Source organism: Miniopterus schreibersii (genome assembly GCF_964146895.1).
Source record: "Miniopterus schreibersii genome assembly, chromosome: 13".
Taxonomy (NCBI): Eukaryota; Metazoa; Chordata; class Mammalia; order Chiroptera; family Miniopteridae; genus Miniopterus; species Miniopterus schreibersii.
Window position 1 is genome coordinate 20033323 of NC_138113.1, and position 18091 is coordinate 20051413.

At 37.7% G+C, this 18091-nt stretch overlaps 1 protein-coding gene across 2 annotated transcripts in view; it reads left to right on the forward strand.

Annotated features, from left to right (window-relative positions):
* EML4 (EMAP like 4) overlaps window positions 1-18091 on the forward strand; it is a 129939-nt gene that overhangs the window by 97154 nt on the left and 14694 nt on the right. For both annotated transcript variants that reach the window (XM_081155865.1, XM_081155866.1), the window contains 8 exons: window positions 61-195; window positions 309-444; window positions 5949-6100; window positions 7447-7572; window positions 7663-7794; window positions 8470-8537; window positions 15448-15536; window positions 16901-16998. In XM_081155865.1, coding sequence (XP_081011991.1) covers window positions 61-195; window positions 309-444; window positions 5949-6100; window positions 7447-7572; window positions 7663-7794; window positions 8470-8537; window positions 15448-15536; window positions 16901-16998 — 936 coding nt within the window. The remainder of the gene's footprint in view (window positions 1-60; window positions 196-308; window positions 445-5948; window positions 6101-7446; window positions 7573-7662; window positions 7795-8469; window positions 8538-15447; window positions 15537-16900; window positions 16999-18091) is intronic.

The following is an 18091-nucleotide window of genomic DNA, read 5'->3' on the forward strand; positions in this document are numbered from 1 at the left end:
TTGGTATTTGATGGAGATAAGAGTACACATTCATCTAAAGCTTTATTTCTCTTTCCACAGACAACAAATGAAGTTGTTTTGGCTGTGGAGTTCCATCCAACAGATGCAAATACCATAATAACATGTGGTAAATCTCATATTTTTTTCTGGACCTGGAGTGGCAATTCACTAACAAGAAAACAGGGAATTTTTGGGGTAAGGATCATAATGTTATAAATTAATTATAAAACTTTAATTTTTAATTGTTGAGTGAGCATGAAGTCATCATGCCACAGGAAAAACTGAAAATTCTCATTGTTTCTTTGTAGAAATATGAAAAGCCAAAATTTGTGCAGTGTTTAGCATTTTTGGGGAATGGAGATGTACTTACTGGAGACTCAGGTGGAGTCATACTTATATGGAGCAAAACTACTGTAGAACCCACACCTGGGAAAGGGCCGAAAGGTACTGTATTCTCATATTCGCATCATTCCTTTTTAATTTGCACACGCTGCTGTTGCAGCCCCACCTCATACCCAGGCAAGAGCGGGGCTGCAGTAAATCGGTGTGAGAACTACTAACCTACCTTACGTTTTTAAGGTTCTTCATGACCTTTTTAAAATTAAAATGTTTACTCATTTATTAAGCATATATAACCTACCTTTGACTCTACTGAACCTTTCCTTCTAAGAGGTTAATTAGAAAATAATTAGAAAGAGATGATACATTAATTTAAACAGTATAAATATAATAGAGAAATCATCTGATCTTCTGAGTTTTATGAACCTTCACAGAAGAAATGGTATTAAGGTTAAGCCATAGTGAATGTACAAAAGGTATGGAACTTTGGTTCCAGTTTAGGGAAACCGTGCAAGCGGAAGTAGGAAGGTGGGTAAGAGAGTCAGGCAGGCGGGCTGGTGAACGAGTCTGTCACGTGAAAGTGGTAACGGAAACGAGAGAGCCAACTTCACAGCCTGGGTGAACTCACCGTGGAAGAGGGAAGAGCTGTGAGGCCAAGGGCCCTGTATCCCAGGCTAGATGACCAGAAAGGAGCCTGCGAGGATTGCAAAAGTGAGATCTTTTAAAAGAAAAGAAAACAAAAGTTAATAAGACGGCAGTGGGGGAGTGGGAGAGGCTTGATTACTAAACCTTATCCTCAGCCTTCAAGCGGATCTAAGAGTGTGCGTGTGTGCTCTCGTGTGTGTTTAAGCTCCACACAGACTTAAGATATTTCTGCCTGCCTTGCCCCTCCCTGGGCACTTGGTGTGCCATGCGCATGCAGAAAAATTGGGCCGTCATTCAGCCATCGAATTGGTACGGCAGGACCAATTTTTAAAATACTTCCCTGGTTGATGAAAAGCCAGCGCTCCAAGTGCCTACTTCCTGTCCCAGCACCTTTCCCAGCCCTCGTATCTCAGCAAATATGGTCTTACTGGAGTCTCTGCATCAGACCCTGGAAATCAACACATGGCTTATGAATAAGGGAGCCCTTGTTTCCCTGCGCAGAAGGAAAGACCCAATTTACATGTCTGACTTTCCTAATAGTCTTTCGCAGAACTAACACAATGTCTGGCATTTGGTACTAGCTGTTGAAAATTACGTTAAACATTTTATTAAGGAAATGACTTTAATCTTACCTTTGGGCGTCAGTGTAGAAGTTGAGTAGCACTGATTAAAGCACTATTTTTACTGAAATGTGGAATTCGGATATAGCATTGTTGATGTCTTATAACTGTGAAGATTTTTATACTGTATTTTTTAGGAGATAATTCTACATTAGTGTTTTCTATATCCATTCACCTGAATTTCTGACTTTTGCAGTTAAATTGAATTAATGTATTTAGAAGTTAAAAAAAATAATAATCCTTACATTGTATTGCTGATGACCCTGATCTCAGTCATTGGCCATGCATTCTTAGCCTCTCTCATTCAGTTTAGTTCAAAATTCACATATGAGAAGGATGGCAATGTGTCGAATCTTAAGAAAAAAGAAAATTAGAACAATATTTCCCACTTTTCTCTCTTTTCTTTTTCCTGGACACTTTTGTTCACTATCTGAAATGCCCAGAACAGCGTTGTGCATCAGAACCGTGACTCAAATTGTTGACATGTTTTCCTCTGATACTGAACGAAGTTTGACTGTAAATGTACCTGCCCTTCATTAGCTTAACGTGTGTCAAGGTGGGAGAGGCAGGGAAAGGTTCAGAGGTTGTTTTTATTTTGGCTTTTGTCTGAAGAACTTGTATAAAGAAAATCTGCATATCAAACACAGGAAGTGGGAAATTTAATCTTGTAAATTTCTGGGTACATGAACTGGCCTGTGTTGTGCTCTCCTTCAGGACTGTTACAGGCAGACTTGCTAAGAAGTTTGTTTATTCCTTTATATTTGGGGTTACAATTCTATAGGTTTGGCTGGGAAGGATTTGATGCATGCAGTGAAATAAATGTGTAAAACCAGATCACAACAGAGTTCAAAGTTTCTATTTTTAAAATCTTGCCAGAAATTTCAGTAGATTGATCTAGTTTTTATATTCCCTAATATGACATTTCTGCACCCTTTACAGTCTTATCAACTAAAATATGCATATCATATCTGATAAGGGACATTTTTGGATGGCACAAGCATAATTTCATAGCTAATCCTTTAACTCTAGTAAATAGGTGAGAAGCTACACCTGTATTTTATGCCTCATACGTTCTCTTGCATATTTTCTTCTAGCTTCCATATCTTAAATAGGAATTAACAAGAATCTTCAAAGTAATTAGTATATTCTATTTCTTTCTTCCCAGTTTTCTTGAGCTATATTTGACATATAACATTGTATATTTAAGGTGTACAACATGATTTGATATACATTGCAAAATTATTAACATAATAAGTTAACATTCATTACCTCACACGGCTACAGTATTTTTGTGTATGATGAGAACTTTTAACTTTTAAGATCTACTCTCTTAGCAACTTTCAAATATATGATACAGTATTGTTAACTATAGCCACCATGCTGTCCGTTACATACCAGAACTTCTTATGACTGGAAGTTTGTACCTTTTGACCACCTTCACCCCTTTTCCCCACTGTGGCCTCTGGCAACCACTGTTCCTATGAGTTCAATTTTTAGATTCCACATGTGAGATCATGTAGTATTTGTGTTTCTCTGTCTTATTTCACTTAACGTGATGCCGTCAGGAACTGTTTATGTCATTACAAATGGCAGAAAATCCTTTTTTATTCCACTGTGTATGTATATATCTGTGTGTGTAATAGACACACACACTACTGTTTCAGTATTTTTTATTTCTTCTGGGGTACAAGGTATTTGTTATTTTCTACATATATGAAATAGTTCAATTTTTCTTATATGAAGTAATTCATAATTCCTAAGTGGGAGAGGGGAAGTTAATTGTATCTACACCACCATTAAAATGTTCATTGTTCTTAAATCTAAGTTCCTTTTAGGAACTAAGTAACACACCACCATTTTGTTTGTTTGTTTGTTTGTTAATCAGTCCTCACCCAAGGATATTTTTTCCATTGATTTTTAGAGAGTGGCAAGGAGGGATGTGAGGAGGGAGGGAGAGAGACAGAGACATCGATGTGAGAGAGACACATTGATTGGTTGCCTCCCGTACGAGCACCTGTCGGGCCAGGGATTGAACTTGCAACCCTGGTGTGTGCCCTTGACCAGGAATCGAACCCACGACCCTTCCGTGCATAGGCCGACACTATAACCACTGAGTAGCACCAGCCAAGGCAGCATATCACTATTTTGCCTGTTCTCCAGGTAATCAACATGGGCCCATTTGCCGAGTTGCTAAGAATATGACATAAATTTCAAAGGCCCACTGATATTTGATTCTATAGTTAAACAGGCACAGAAAGCCCTCCAAACATCCTTATTCAGTGGTCAAGGTAAACTTGCTTTTTATGGGAGATTTGTTCTGTTAGAGATTAGAGAAAAGAGGGGATTTGCAGTTAGGCTTGAATAGATGTGGCAGTGATTACGCTTGGAGGTACAATAGGTTTTTTAATTCAAGGATAAGTATTTTTCTTGGCCGGTATTTCAGACATTATTTGGCTTGAATTGGAATGTCAGATATACAGGCTCGATGAAGCATTTGTTCTTCAGTTTTGTTTTCTATTTTGTAACATTCCATCATTCTAGGAAGATCTTGAAGTGTTTAACAAGGTTTTTGTCATGTTTAAAGATATGGAAAACTGAATTAAAAATAGAAAAACTGTATTTCATTTCTCTACGTTCTGATGGAAATCTGTCCCACACCTCTGCTTTTCGCCATTTCTCACATGGTGCTTTAAGACGACTCTTGTTAATTTAACCACACATGAGAAAATAACCACCCCTCCCCCACCCACCCTTTTAAATGTTCAAATAAAGCCAACAATACTCTCAGAAAATGTACATGTCTCAGATGTCCTTTCCCTTTTGGTCACACATTATAGGTAATTGTTTGGCTCTCCCACTTGAACACAATTGTTCAGTGTTTCAAAGTGTTTTTAAGTGATGACTGTTGTTATAAGCTGAAGCAGTTGACCTTAATAGCAGGTTTGTTGGAGTTCTGCTTTTACTCTGCTCAGTCAAGCAACCTTTACTCCCAGTCAAGCCCTTTCTCTGCCAGACATACCCATCTATTAAGTATCTGCACCCTCACACTGAGTAATTTTTAGTGTCAGCTGTAGCATTTCTCCTGTGATGAGAACTTTTAAGATCTGCTGTCTCAGCAACTTTCAAATATACAATACAGTATTGTTTACTGTGGTCATTAAATTCCCAGACCTTGTTTATCTTATAACTGGAAGTATGTATCCTTTGACCACCTTCACCCATTTCTCCCACTGAACAATTTTTAAACTTGTAACTTTTTTATTTTTCTAAAGGATCTAAGGTCTATTTATTGACTGACTTTGACCAAATTTAAACAAGGCCCTACCTTCCCATTTTGAACCTGGTAATTAATTCTGCAAAATAACTGTCTTCCACAATCTTTACTCTTGCTCTACCAGTCTCACTAGCCAGATAAAGAGCTTCTCTGAGAAAAACATGAAAAATACCAAAGAAAAAGGTGTGAGCACTGAGATTTTATCCTTGCCGTGTGTGTGTGTGTGTGTGTGTGTGTGTGTGTGTGTGTGTAATGTCCACATAGACTTCACTTACAATATTTTTTATGTACCTGCCTTGTCCCTCCCTGGGTACTTGTGAAGTGCTATGAGCAGAGCAGGTAGGTCAACAGTGGTTGCTAAATGTTAAATACTATGACTGTTACTTCAGCAGGAAATGAAAGGTTTTTTGCAAACTTCAGGGAACATTGAGTGAAGAGACTGGAGCCCTAGTCACAGCTTTGTCACTGGCTAACTATGTGGTATTGTTAAGCTGCTTCTATACCTCTGTGTCCTCAGCTCTAAAATCAGAAAAGCAATACTACCCTAACTACCATCCATATAAGATGATCCTAAGAGATTGTAAAGTTCTGGGTATCCCCTGTTTTCTGTGGAATTATCGCTACTTTAGTTTACCCTTTTGTAAGAATGTATTTTGAAATATTTTCAGAGTAACTAAATATTGATATGAATGCAAAAGATTGTATTAAGCCTCACTACCAGCCTTGCACAACTTGCTGAAAATAGGGTTTTGGTTGTTGAGTTATAGGTACTTCGAGTATTCACTCTATACAAATGGTCCCCAACTTACTATGGTTTGACTTACAGTTTTTTCAACTTTACAATGGTGCAAAAACAACACGCATTTCAGTAGAAACCTACTAGGCTGAGCTATGATGTTTGGTAGGTTAGGTATATTAAATGCGTTTTCTACTTACAGGGGGCTTCTCGGGATGCAGCCCCATCTTAAGTCAAAGAACGTCTGTAGTTCTGCTCAGGTTTTCTTCCAGAAAGCCACTCAAGTTTGAGGGAAAACATATCACTACTGTTTTTATTTTCCTCATCGTATTAGGAGTTTATCAAATCAGCAGACAAATCAAAGCCCATGATGGCAGTGTGTTCACACTCTGTCAGATGAGAAATGGGATGTTATTAACCGGAGGAGGAAAAGACAGAAAAGTAATCCTGTGGGATCATGATCTAAATCCTGAAAGAGAAATCGAGGTAAGTATGGGAACATAAAAATCACGGTGCTAATTCCTCTGAGCTCATGTCTTCTGTCCCACGTTGAGAGAACACACTTTCTGGGAAATTGGTGCATGCCCTTGTCATTTCATTTTCTCAAAAAGAAAAAGAGACCAATCATTACACAAAATAATTTGAAAGAATAAAAAAAGATTGGGCAGAATAATTGTTTATTTCTGAGGTTAATTTTTCTTTAGTGATCCAGAATATAACCAGGGTATACAAAATGACCAATTTAATATTAAAACTTGAAAGTAATCATTTCAACAGTGAGCTTAATGATAGTAGCTCATTTTCTGTGTGTGTGTGTCTGCTTCATGGCGTGGACCTGAGTGTATCCATAAAACCTGGCAGGCATTGTGTGTGCAGTGAAAGTGTGCTAATTGAGTTGCGGTCTCGGGAAGTAAAACAGTTAAGAATTGTGTTTTAGATCAATAATTCTCAAAGCAAAGGCAGAGTTTAATATTGCTTCTCTTCTTTGGTGACTTAAATTTTGAACTTACGCTCAGTATTTTCTACACGTAACATGTTTTCCAGACAAAATCTCTAAAAAAGAGGGTCCTAATAGTACTGCTCTTGGGTTTTATTTCCAAGAAGATAAGAAAGAATTGCTTTATCTCAACCTTAAGTTCATGCTGTTTCTTTTCTTCACATACAACTCATACCCTCTCTAGTCAAAAGCTATACCATCTGGTTTACCCTCCCCTTGCCATTTCTAACATAAATTTGGATTACTTTTAGAATTCAGTTCCTGGTGCTTTTAGGGGTAATTTTGGATCTTCATAAAGAAGAAAGAATGGATTATTTCAGAAAGTCATTCTTTGGGCTTGTTATATTAATATAACATTCACTGAGAGTTTATCATGTAGTGGATTAAATGAGATTTATAATATATCACTGTTTAGTTTACAGAGTAAGTAGGGCCTGTATTATTGTTATCCCCATGTTACATATGAAGACATTTGTCTTAGGCTAAATGACTTACCCAAAATGACACAACTAGTAATGAAACCAGCTCATGCTTCATGTGATCCAATAGAACTCACTCTTTTTTCCTCTCCTCCTGACCCTTAACTCCTAAAATCATACAAAATATAAATTTAAAATGAACTGAAACAAAGAGTGTTAACAATAATACATTATAATTCCTGTGTAATAAAATGTAATTGAATAAATAATTAGCATCAGATTACCATATTACTTTCAAATCTGGAATTCTGTCACTTATTACCCCTTCATTGCTTTCAGCTGTAAATTACTACTTCAGGTAGTAATTAGTGCATGTTAGTATGTGTATGGTGACATTACAAATTTTTTTTTTTTAGGTTCCTGATCAGTATGGAACAATCAGAGCTGTAGCAGAAGGAAAGGCAGATCAATTTTTAGTTGGCACATCACGAAATTTTATTTTACGGGGAACATTTAATGATGGCTTCCAAATAGAAGTCCAGGTAAACTCTATGATTTTAACCATTAAATGAATATTTTTGATGGTACCCTGTGTTTCTTTTAATATAACAATAGGTATATTTCATTTTCAGGGTCATACAGATGAGCTTTGGGGTCTTGCCACACATCCCTTCAAAGACTTGCTCTTGACATGTGCTCAGGATAGACAGGTGTGCATGTGGAACTCAGTGGAACACAGGCTGGAATGGACCAGGCTCGTAGATGTGAGTAAAGCAAATGTGATTATAATCTCCACACAGAAACTCCCCAGACTAGCAGTTGAGAGCAGCAAAGGAGAAAGGACTCAGCTTTGGTTAAAACAAAGCATTTAGCAAAGGGGAGGGTGTTTAGTCACAAGTATAACATGAACTAGTCTGAAGAAGCAAAATAGGAGTGCAAAAGCTCAATTTTCCATCAGTTTCAGTAGTAAATAAAAGATTTCACATATTTATGGAGCATTGTTACAGAAACGTTTGGGCCTCTGGTGGTGTTGCAGTTGGATTCAGTAAGTGCTGCTCAGTAACAGACTCTGTCTTCTTTTTGAGTTAGTCTCTTGCTGTATTTTCTCCCTACCCCACCGAGATACCCACCTTTTCTAGCCCAAAAGGTGTATACATGTTCTCTGCAGACTCTGAAGAACTGTACAAATGTTTATTATCCTATTATTATTCTATTGCCTGGCCACAAGCTGGTTGTCCTTTCCCCTCGCCACTCTGCCAGCGCATCCCTTCCTGCTCTGAAATTCTTTTCCTCTCATATCAAAGTGGCTATGAGGAAGTTAATTGGAATTCCATCTTTATATGAAACGAGTTATTTTCAAATATGTTTTTGCCACTATTCCTGTAGATCTAGGGAGACTTTCTCATGTACTCCCCAACAGCTGTCTGTCTCTCTTCTAGGAACCAGGACACTGTGCAGATTTTCATCCAAGTGGCACAGTGGTGGCCATAGGAACGCACTCAGGCAGGTAGGGTCTTTAAGGGAAATGTGAGCTGAGTAATTTAAAGTGGTGGGATGTTTAACCATTGTTCAGGAATGTTGTCAATCTGATCTAGAGAATTGATCTTTTAAGTGGCACACTAATATGCTTGTTGCTCTTATCTGTTACATATACTCATTCAATCATTAGTAATTATTTATTGAGCACCTGCTCTTGGTTGGACACTGTTGTGGGTGTTTAGGCTATGTAAGAGTGCAAAACAGAAATCCTTGCCCTTGTGCAACCCACATTATAGTTTGTGTCGGGGTGGAGGCAGAATTAAAAAATGAACATTATAACTAAGTTAGAAAATTTTAGGAGCTGGGGGGATTGCGCATAGAAGCTGTTTGTGCTGTGTCTTTCTGAATGCTACACAGATAGGCGATGAAGCTGTATTTCCTGAAATTGTTATTAATACTTGTCTTTGCAGACCTGTATGTTACCTTCCCAGGCTTATTAAGTAGCGTACGCTTATGATCCGTATACTCTTTAGTCCCTTTTATTGCCTCTGCTAGTATGTAGCCCTCGTTGCAAGTAAATTAATTTCTTTTTAAGAGGCAGAGGAGAAAGTCAATTTCCAAAAGTTAAACCTATAGAAAATGTGGAATGCAGATTCCTGATGAGGTGAAGCTATTATGAACACACTTATATAAATATTTTTGTTTACATGACAAATATTTCAAATGAGCCAGTTCATTTAATTCTAACTAAATTTACTCATTAAGGGTTTTTTGTTGTTGTTTTGTTTTGTTTTTTGTAGCAAGTTTTCCCTTTGGTTTTTGGATACAAATTAACACCTTTGGAAAGGCAAAACATTAAAATTCCTTCTCAGATACAGTGCTAAAAGGATTTCAGAATCATGGAAAAACAGGTCATTAAAGTAAAGATAAACTTTGAAATGTGGATATGTAACTAGAGATGGTATTTGAGTGGTTCTAAAATAATTGAATTTTAGAATTAGACTCCTTGGGGAGTTACTAGTGAAAACTTGCAAGTATAGATGGCTTTACTAACTCAGATTTCTCCAAATTACATGTCAGTACTAGATTATTGCTTTAGACTTGCACTAAATAGACAGGTGTGTATGTATGGCAGGTCACTTTGTAGGAAATTTTCTGTTATGCCCAAAAAATTAGTCTTGAGTACATGAGAAACTACCTGAGCTATAGTACTGAACTGATTTTCAGAAAACCCATGAAGGAATTAACTTCAGATCTGTTTTTTGAGCAGCTGAACAGATATCACAAATGCTAAATTCAGTGAATTAATAAGAGTTACCATTTATCCAGTATCTGATGACAGACCTTGTACTAAATTTTTTTTATCTTTTACTTTAAATCTTCACAAGAGTACAACAGAATATTTGTTTATTTCTCCATTACACAGACAGGAAACCAAAACCCATAGAGTTTCAGTCACTTGTAATTGAGCTTGGATTTGAAGTCGAGTTCTTTATGGTTCCAAAGCTTGTCTCTTTCCACTGCTCCACCAGTACACTTTGAGATGTGCTTACAGGGTTTGTAGCATTACTTAGAAATATTATAAGGAGTATTTATCTTTGAAGGTTAAATCACTGGCTGACATATTTTGAAAGTATTTACTGTGTATTTGAAGGAATTTAACATTGAGTGGAGTGTAAGGGCTGTAAGGATTTGAATCATTAAGACACATCACTTGAGCCCTGGCCAGTTCGCTCAGTGGTTAGAGCGTCAGCTCTTGGACTGAATGAAGGGTTCTGGGTTCAATTCTGGCCAAGGGCACATAGCTCCCTGGCCCTGGTTGGCATGCAAGCGGGCAACCAATCGATGTCTCTCTCACATGAATGTTTCTATTTCTCTCTCTCTCCCCCTTCCATTCGCTCTGAGAAGCAGTAGAGAAAATATCCTCGGGTAAGGATTAAAGAGAGAGAGAGAGACACCACTTGATTAGATGGATGGAGGCGTGTGTGTGTGTACAGTACATACACATACATACAGGGCCCCCATTTTTAAGGAATAACTGATCTGATTGAAACTCACTGAAATTACTTTTTAACATTTATGTAGCTGTGAAGTCATTATTAACAAGGGTGTTGGGCTTTGTCAAATGCCTTTTCTGGCCTATTGAGGTAGCATGGTTTCTGTCCTTTATTAGTGTAAAGTATTACGTTAATTGCCTTTCAGATGTGAAATCAACCTTGTATTCCTGAGAAAAACCCGACTTGTTCATGGTGTATAAATCTCTTTATGTATTGCTAGGTTCAGTTTGTTAGCATTTTGGTGAAGATTTTTGCATCTATATTCATAAGAGAGATTGGTCTGTAGTTATCTTTTGATGTGTTTGTCTAGTTTTGATATCTGGGTAACACTGGCACTAAGGATTTCAATAAGGCTAATATCTCCTAAATGTAGATGAAGATTTAAAGCATACAAATGGATAAAATCCATATGTGCTAGTAATTATAATCCTTAGTTACCAAAATATTAGATTTATTAAACCAATGACAATAAACCACTTAATAAATTACACCTAGGTGTGCTACACATAATTTTCAAATACAACATTCTCATTTTTTAAAATTAGCGTTTCTTGATGGCAATTTAAATTCCTCATAAGGCTTACAATACATGTTAACCTGAACTGTTATTAACTTGAAAGTTTGTAATCTTTGAATTATTGGTAAAAATACATTCTATTTGATTTTTCCAAGACCCCAATTATCCTTCCCCTTCCCCTTCCTGTTTTTTGAAACCAGTTTCTCAAAAGGCACTTACTTAATCTTTATACCACCTCCAGACCTCAGAGAAACCAGATACACTTACCATCCCATCAGGACGGCAGCTTTGTATCAACTCAGACAAAATTCTTCAAGAAGTTTACACAGAACTTTACTCTAGTGTTGGTTGGACCTAGTTCTATTTCCAAATTGACAGACAGTATTTAAGGAGGGAATTTTTGTCATAGTTATTTTATTGGCTGGTAAAGGGAGGTGAAACACACAGACTTAGAGAAATTGGTAGACTTGAAGATAGGAAGAAAAAAAAGCAAAGGTTAAAGTCGGAAATTGTTTCAAAGAAAGGGATTTACAGGATGGAGTCGCCATGTGGAACGTACTGTATATAACATAAGGGACAGAAAGGGGGCGGGCAGACTAAGAGGGGTGACTTCAAAGAGGACCCCAAAGCTTCTGGTCTCCAGTGACAGAGACAACTTTGATAAGGAAGCAGGCTTGAGACAGTGAGCCTGGCACATGGGTAGGTAAAGAACGTAATTAAGTTTTTGAGGTGGAATCGCAGGACCCTAGACCTAGAGAGACAATCCAGCTGAATGTATCTGTTTTGATGAAGACTGTGCCTTGGCAACCGGCGATGTAGCTAAAGTGCTGTTACCAAATTTTAGCCAGATGCTGTTGACTGTGAAGGCTCTAAGCATAAGAAATGCTTCTTCTGCTCAAAAGGGAGATGTCAGAGTCATATTAGCACTAGCTGAGACTTTCTTCTTTGACATAATTAAGAGAGAAGACTTCTAATTAGAAAAGCGCAGCTTTTCTTCCCTGTAATTTGGTGTTACTTAACGTGGCCCATGGGGACTCCTGAGCTCATTTCCCAGGGTGCACAGTGTCTTTGAACTCTGTCAGCATGAATCTCCGTAGGATTTCAGTGTTCTTATTTGTAAAATAAGAAGGTTGAAATGGGCTATTCTTCCCGCTTTTGACTTTATGTTCTTCTGATTATAAAAGCCACGTTCCTATTCTTCTACGTATAAGCTCATAAAGAAGCAGGGGTGGGGGGTAGTTAAAGTATGATCCTTTCCAGCTCTAACTCTGATTCTTTTTCTCTTTTTTTTTTTTTTTTTGGTCACTAAAGAAATGAGTAGTGTCTTTAGAAAGGATAAAGATAAATGATGGTACTACGTTTTTTGACTCACAAGTTTCTCTCCCCCCCCCCCCCACTCTCTCTAAAAAATTCAATGGAAAAAATATCTTCGGGTTAGGATTAGCAACAACAAAAAAGTCAGGTTAGTTTAAATATGTGACTGGAGATTTCCCATCTCTGCACTGAGCAGTTACATTTAGAAAGATCCATTAGGTCCTTTAAGCCATAGTGATTCCAGATTACCTTAAAGCAGAAGCTTGGTGCCAGTGTTCATACTCTAGACTAGAATAAGAATAAATTCAACACGGTGAAAACTTGAGTATTTGTTTCTAGGAAATTCCCTTTGCCTAGAGGATTTGTTGTCCTCTCCATACCTTTATTAGGGACAGAGGTCCTGAGCCCAGAAACTCTTTCTGAAGGTGGGACATAATTCATGCAGTGAAAAGAGTGGGAGCTTTAAAATTATTTCTAGGGGTCCATATGGAAGTAGTTTACTTTCAATAACAGTTACTGGATTATTACTAAAAATTACTTACCAAAAGTAGAAGAATTAATCTCTTATATGTGATTAAAGAAATAGAAAAGGCCAGGCTGGTGTGTCTCAGTGGTTGAGTGTCGACCTATGAACCTGGATGTCAGGGTTCCATTCTGGTCAGGGCACATGCTCCATCCCCAGTAGGGGGCACGCAGGAGGCAGCCAGTGACTCTCATCGTTGCTATTTCTCTCTCCCTCTCTCTTCCTCTCTCTGAAATCAGTATTTTTTTAAAAAATAGAAAAGGTAGATAGAGGTTGTGTTTGTTTGTTTGTTTGTTTGTTTGTTTAAATTTACCTTTATTGAAAATATTACTGATGTCCCCTTTTTTACCCCCATCGGCCCCTTCCACCTCCACCCCCGGCAGAGGTTTTTTTGGTTTTTTTGTTTGTTTGTTTTTAATAGCTACCATCCCTAACTAGTAAGTGGCTTGGAGTTTTCATTTTCTACATGTTATACCAATGAGACATTCTAGGATTTTTCTTACTTTTTAAGGGAGTTTTCAAAAGGATAAAATTGTTTGCAGTTTTCCTAGGAAGATTAAGCTGACCTGGAAATAGTCTTAAAACAGTATCATTTGGGGCTTCTCCAAAATAAAAAGTGATCATTTTTGAATGCGTAAGAAGGTAGGTACAGTTTCCATAAATTGGTTAAAAACTTGAAACCTGACACCTGCGGAGTGTTGCTGTTTCTCGTTGTTCTTTAGTGGGTCTGTTTAACGTGAGGTGGAATCTTTTGTTCCCTTACTCTGAGAGGGCAGGTCACTTGGCATCAGCTTTTGGCACTTATTGTCTTAGAGGAGCATCACAGTGGAAGTCATAAAGTTGATTAATTAAATACATTCTCAGAAGAAACCTGTAATCTATGGCCACTGTCCAGTTGCAATAAAGTATGTTTTTTATGTACCTTTTGAAATGGAAATGATCAGTAAACATGCAGCATAGGCTTCAAAGTACCCAGCTTTCTGCTTTTAAACTCAGGTATTCACAAACAGAAGCTATTTCTGTTACCTGGATAGAAGACAGAATTTATGAATTAGGTTAGCTACCTAGAAGTTTCAGCCCATAGTTCACAAGTTACTCAAGTTCATTCATGAACGTGTTTAGAGAGGAATTCCATTGATAGGTAAACTGTTGGGATCTTTTAGTCTTTCATCTCCTACCTTGAATACACTAAGGCATGTGAAACAACATCACTAAACATGGGTGTTGTTTTTTTATAAATTCTTTAAAGCACTTTCCCCTCATAAATAGTATTTATTTAATCTGAAAGAGAAATTATCTCTTTCCAGATATGAGTTATATAATTGGCTTCAAAATTGAAAAGAACTGTTCATTATGGTTTCTGTTCCTGGCTTATTTTAGTGGTGGATTTTTTTCCCATCTGAAAAATTAAAAACAAAACTTGCTGCTCTTGTCCCGTCCTGTTACATGAGATTAACATAGCGATTTTATTTTTCTAGTCTTCTCCCACTTTCTCCACCCCAACCATTTCTTCCTGCACACTGCACTTACTACTCAATAATTCTCGCTACAATTTGGGTTTGTCATGTTCAAGACATTTCATTCATTCATTTTTACAAATATTTCTTAGTGCCTGATCTGAGCCAGGCAGTGCTCAACTCTAAACTCCTCCAACCAGCTCTGTGTATTATCTGTAACCTGCCTCCTCTCACCCAGTCTTTGGTCGTCCATCCTTAGTTCCCAGGCTTTTCTTTGTATCTTCTATCTCTCCATGCTCTTCTGAAACACCATTTCTTCCTGCAAGTGCTCTTAGAAAAAGGTCTGATAAGAGTCATTTATTATGCAGTTGGATTTAAGTCATTGTTTTACCTCTCAAGATGCTTTTACATTTCAGCTTTTCCTATAAATGTGAATGAAAAAGTGTCTCAAATTTGGCTTCCCTGGGCAAGTGTTGGAGGTATTAGAGAGGCAGAGTGCCCCCTGCTGGTTCCTTTGAAATCATACCAAATGAATGGCCCTCCGCTTTTCCCTCCCACCTTCACACTGTGCGTGTTCCCTCCCACCTCCATAGCTATGCAGCTTTCACTTCTGCCTGAACTTCCCTCGGGGTTTAGCTCTACCCATATCTTGCCAACCCATCCTCCCTAGAGCTTTTTCTGTGTCTGCTACCATTCATTTTCCTCTTGAGAATTCCCCCTACTACACTTAATTGTTTTAATTAGCTCATTTGTTTTTCTCCACCTCTAGCATAACCTTCAAGAACACTGATCCTGTCTTCTTTTTCTATTTGGACAGTGCCTAGCAAAGAAACACTATTGGCATTCAGTGAATACCTAAATAGAAATGAGCATGCCTAGGCCCGTATAATTATATTTACATTGTATCTAGCAGCATTTTGCAAAATGAATTCATCCTTCATTAGAAGAGGGAAACAGGTCATACTTAAGGGCATTATTAAAATTTCTTAATTTAAGGGAGAAAAGGTCAGGAACCATTTTTTTCTATAAATGCTGATATCTGAAAATTACTGATTTTTACTTCTTAACAGGTGGTTTGTTCTGGATGCAGAAACCAGAGATCTAGTTTCTATCCACACAGACGGGAATGAACAGCTCTCTGTGATGCGCTACTCACTAGGTAAGTAGATTTACCCCCACCCTGGCACTCACAGCATTTCTCTGTAACTGCTTATTTTCACTTCCAATAAAGCAGACTACTTTTTTCTCTACTCTCTAGAGTTAAGTATTGAATATGTTTCCCCCAACATCAGATTAAATTCTGCTACAGGAAACTGCTAAAGTAAACAACATTCTAAATCATCAAGCAAACACAAATTTATAATGAACTGTTGTTACAACTCATTTGCAAATGAAAACAGAAAACTGTGCAGTCAGCGTCCCACCCCTTTGTTTGGAACTACACATATACTTAGAATTTTGAACAGGTAGTAGGCTGACTGTTACATCTATTTAGCAACCTTTTCTTTGTGTATAAGAGAATAGAAGAAACTATAGTAATATTTAAAATACACAAATTTTATAGGCCCTTCAAGTTCTTTAAAATCTAGTTGCATTGTTACTGGATACATAGTAATGATTGTTTGTTAATTAGATAAAATACTCAGCAACTCAACAATTTGATAAATTTGGTTAGCCTTGTTTGAATAATTCTTTGTACTTTATTCAAAAAATTAAGTTTCCATAATATTCCAGTTTCCTTTTCCCCTTATTATTATGATTTTGATATTATTCTTCCCTGGAGTTAGGAGTGACATTCACACATATTCAAAAATATATTCCAGTAGTTGTTCGATCAGTGTGGGGTCCAAAGGGTCATTTCGATTACTTGTAAGTTGTTTCATAGGAAGCAGTGAATACTAGTCTCTAAGTTGAAAAAGGAAGGAAAAGATTTGCTTAGATCTGTAAGCCTGGCAAGAGTTGAAGCACAAAAGGTTTTCTGATTTGGATTGGCTTTTTTCAGTACTGTAGTAACAAATAACTACTGTAAACGTAGCAATTAAAATTCAAGGATCAGTTGGACTTACCAACCATCTGCTATGTGGTAAGTGCAATAGAGGAGACCATAAAGAAGAGAACTTGGTCCCTCCCAAGAGAGCCAACCTTGTATTTGGAGAGGTCATATGTGCTCAGCTGAAATGAGCAATTTTACACTCAGCTTGCCGTATGAATACTGTGACTTAGACCCATAAAAGCAGGTCAACCTCCCTGGGGCCAGATTGTCACTAACTAAGAGATGAGGGCGTAGACTCCAGAGCCTGGGAGTGTCTCCAGGAAAGGATCATGCACTAGCCTAGATGAACATTTATTTTCCAAGTGTGTTTAGTGATGCGAGGATTCATTCATCAGACACCAAATAACAGTTAAATTGATGAGATTGAACAACATTTGTAAAACAACAGTTGGTATAGACCCAGTAAAATGGCAGTAAATTAATCTGTCAGTGTATTTCTCTAGTCAACACTCTTTCCCACTTCACTCTAGATGGCACCTTCCTGGCTGTAGGATCCCACGACAACTTTATTTACCTCTATGTAGTCTCAGAAAATGGAAGAAAATATAGCAGATATGGAAAGTGCACTGTAAGTAGTGAAGTAAAATAAGTTGTGAAACTGTTGGAAATTTTACTTGTGTTAAAAAGAGAGTTGCATGTTTATATTGATGTATCTGTTGTTTTCTGCCCTCAGCTGCTTCAACCTTTAATCTCTATCTTTGAAAACTAAGATTGCCTGACAGCAGAATATTGCAATTCCCTGGGTACTCTAGAAAGCTTTCTTCTTTCGATGGGAGTTTATTATTTGTCTCTCTCTATTTTGAAGGTGGTTTCTTAAATCTATTTTGATAAGAAACCCTTAGAATAACATTTTCAAAATGGAGTGAGTCAGAATTGAAAGGGTCACTCAGTTTTAATCCCGGAGTCCCATGTCCTGCCCACCTTCACCCTGCAGTTTTCTGTATCACCTCTTTGCCACTAAATAATTTATATAGATATTTGTCTGCATTAAGAGAATTAACAGCCCAGCCAGGCGTGTGTCAGCGGTTGAGCGTCGACCTAGGATCCAGGCGATCGGGGTTCGATTCCTGGTCAGGGCACATGCCCGGGTTGCGGGCTAGATCAATGACTCTCTCATCATTGATGTTTCTGTCTCTCTCTCCCTCTCCTTTCCCCTCTCTGAAATCAATAAAGATACATTTTTTAAAAAAAGAGAGAGAGAATTAACAAACGTATTTTCTTTAATTTGTTGCCATTTCAGATTGACAAGGTTATCACTTTAAGATGAAGATTAGATTCAATTCTGTAAATATACTGGGTACTGACCTTATGGCAAGCGCTCTGCTAACTAGAGAAATGTTCTAGGCACTAGGAATTGTGCAGGATGTGTTCCTTGTCCTGAAAAAGTGTACATTTGAGCTGAGGACGTGATGAGAAAGACAACTAGTCCAGCAGAATGGTCAAGGGCACAGGCTTGGGATCAGGCTACAGACCTGAATTCTGACTTCACGGTGTACAAGCTGGGGCGGCCTTGGGCAGGCTGCTTAGCCCTCTGCCTCTGCCTTTTCATCTATAAGATGAAGATAACAGTTTCTGCTTTACTGGACTAAACGAGTTAATGCATATAAAATACTCAGAATAGTGCTTGGCACATAATAAGTACTCAGTATACGTTAACTATT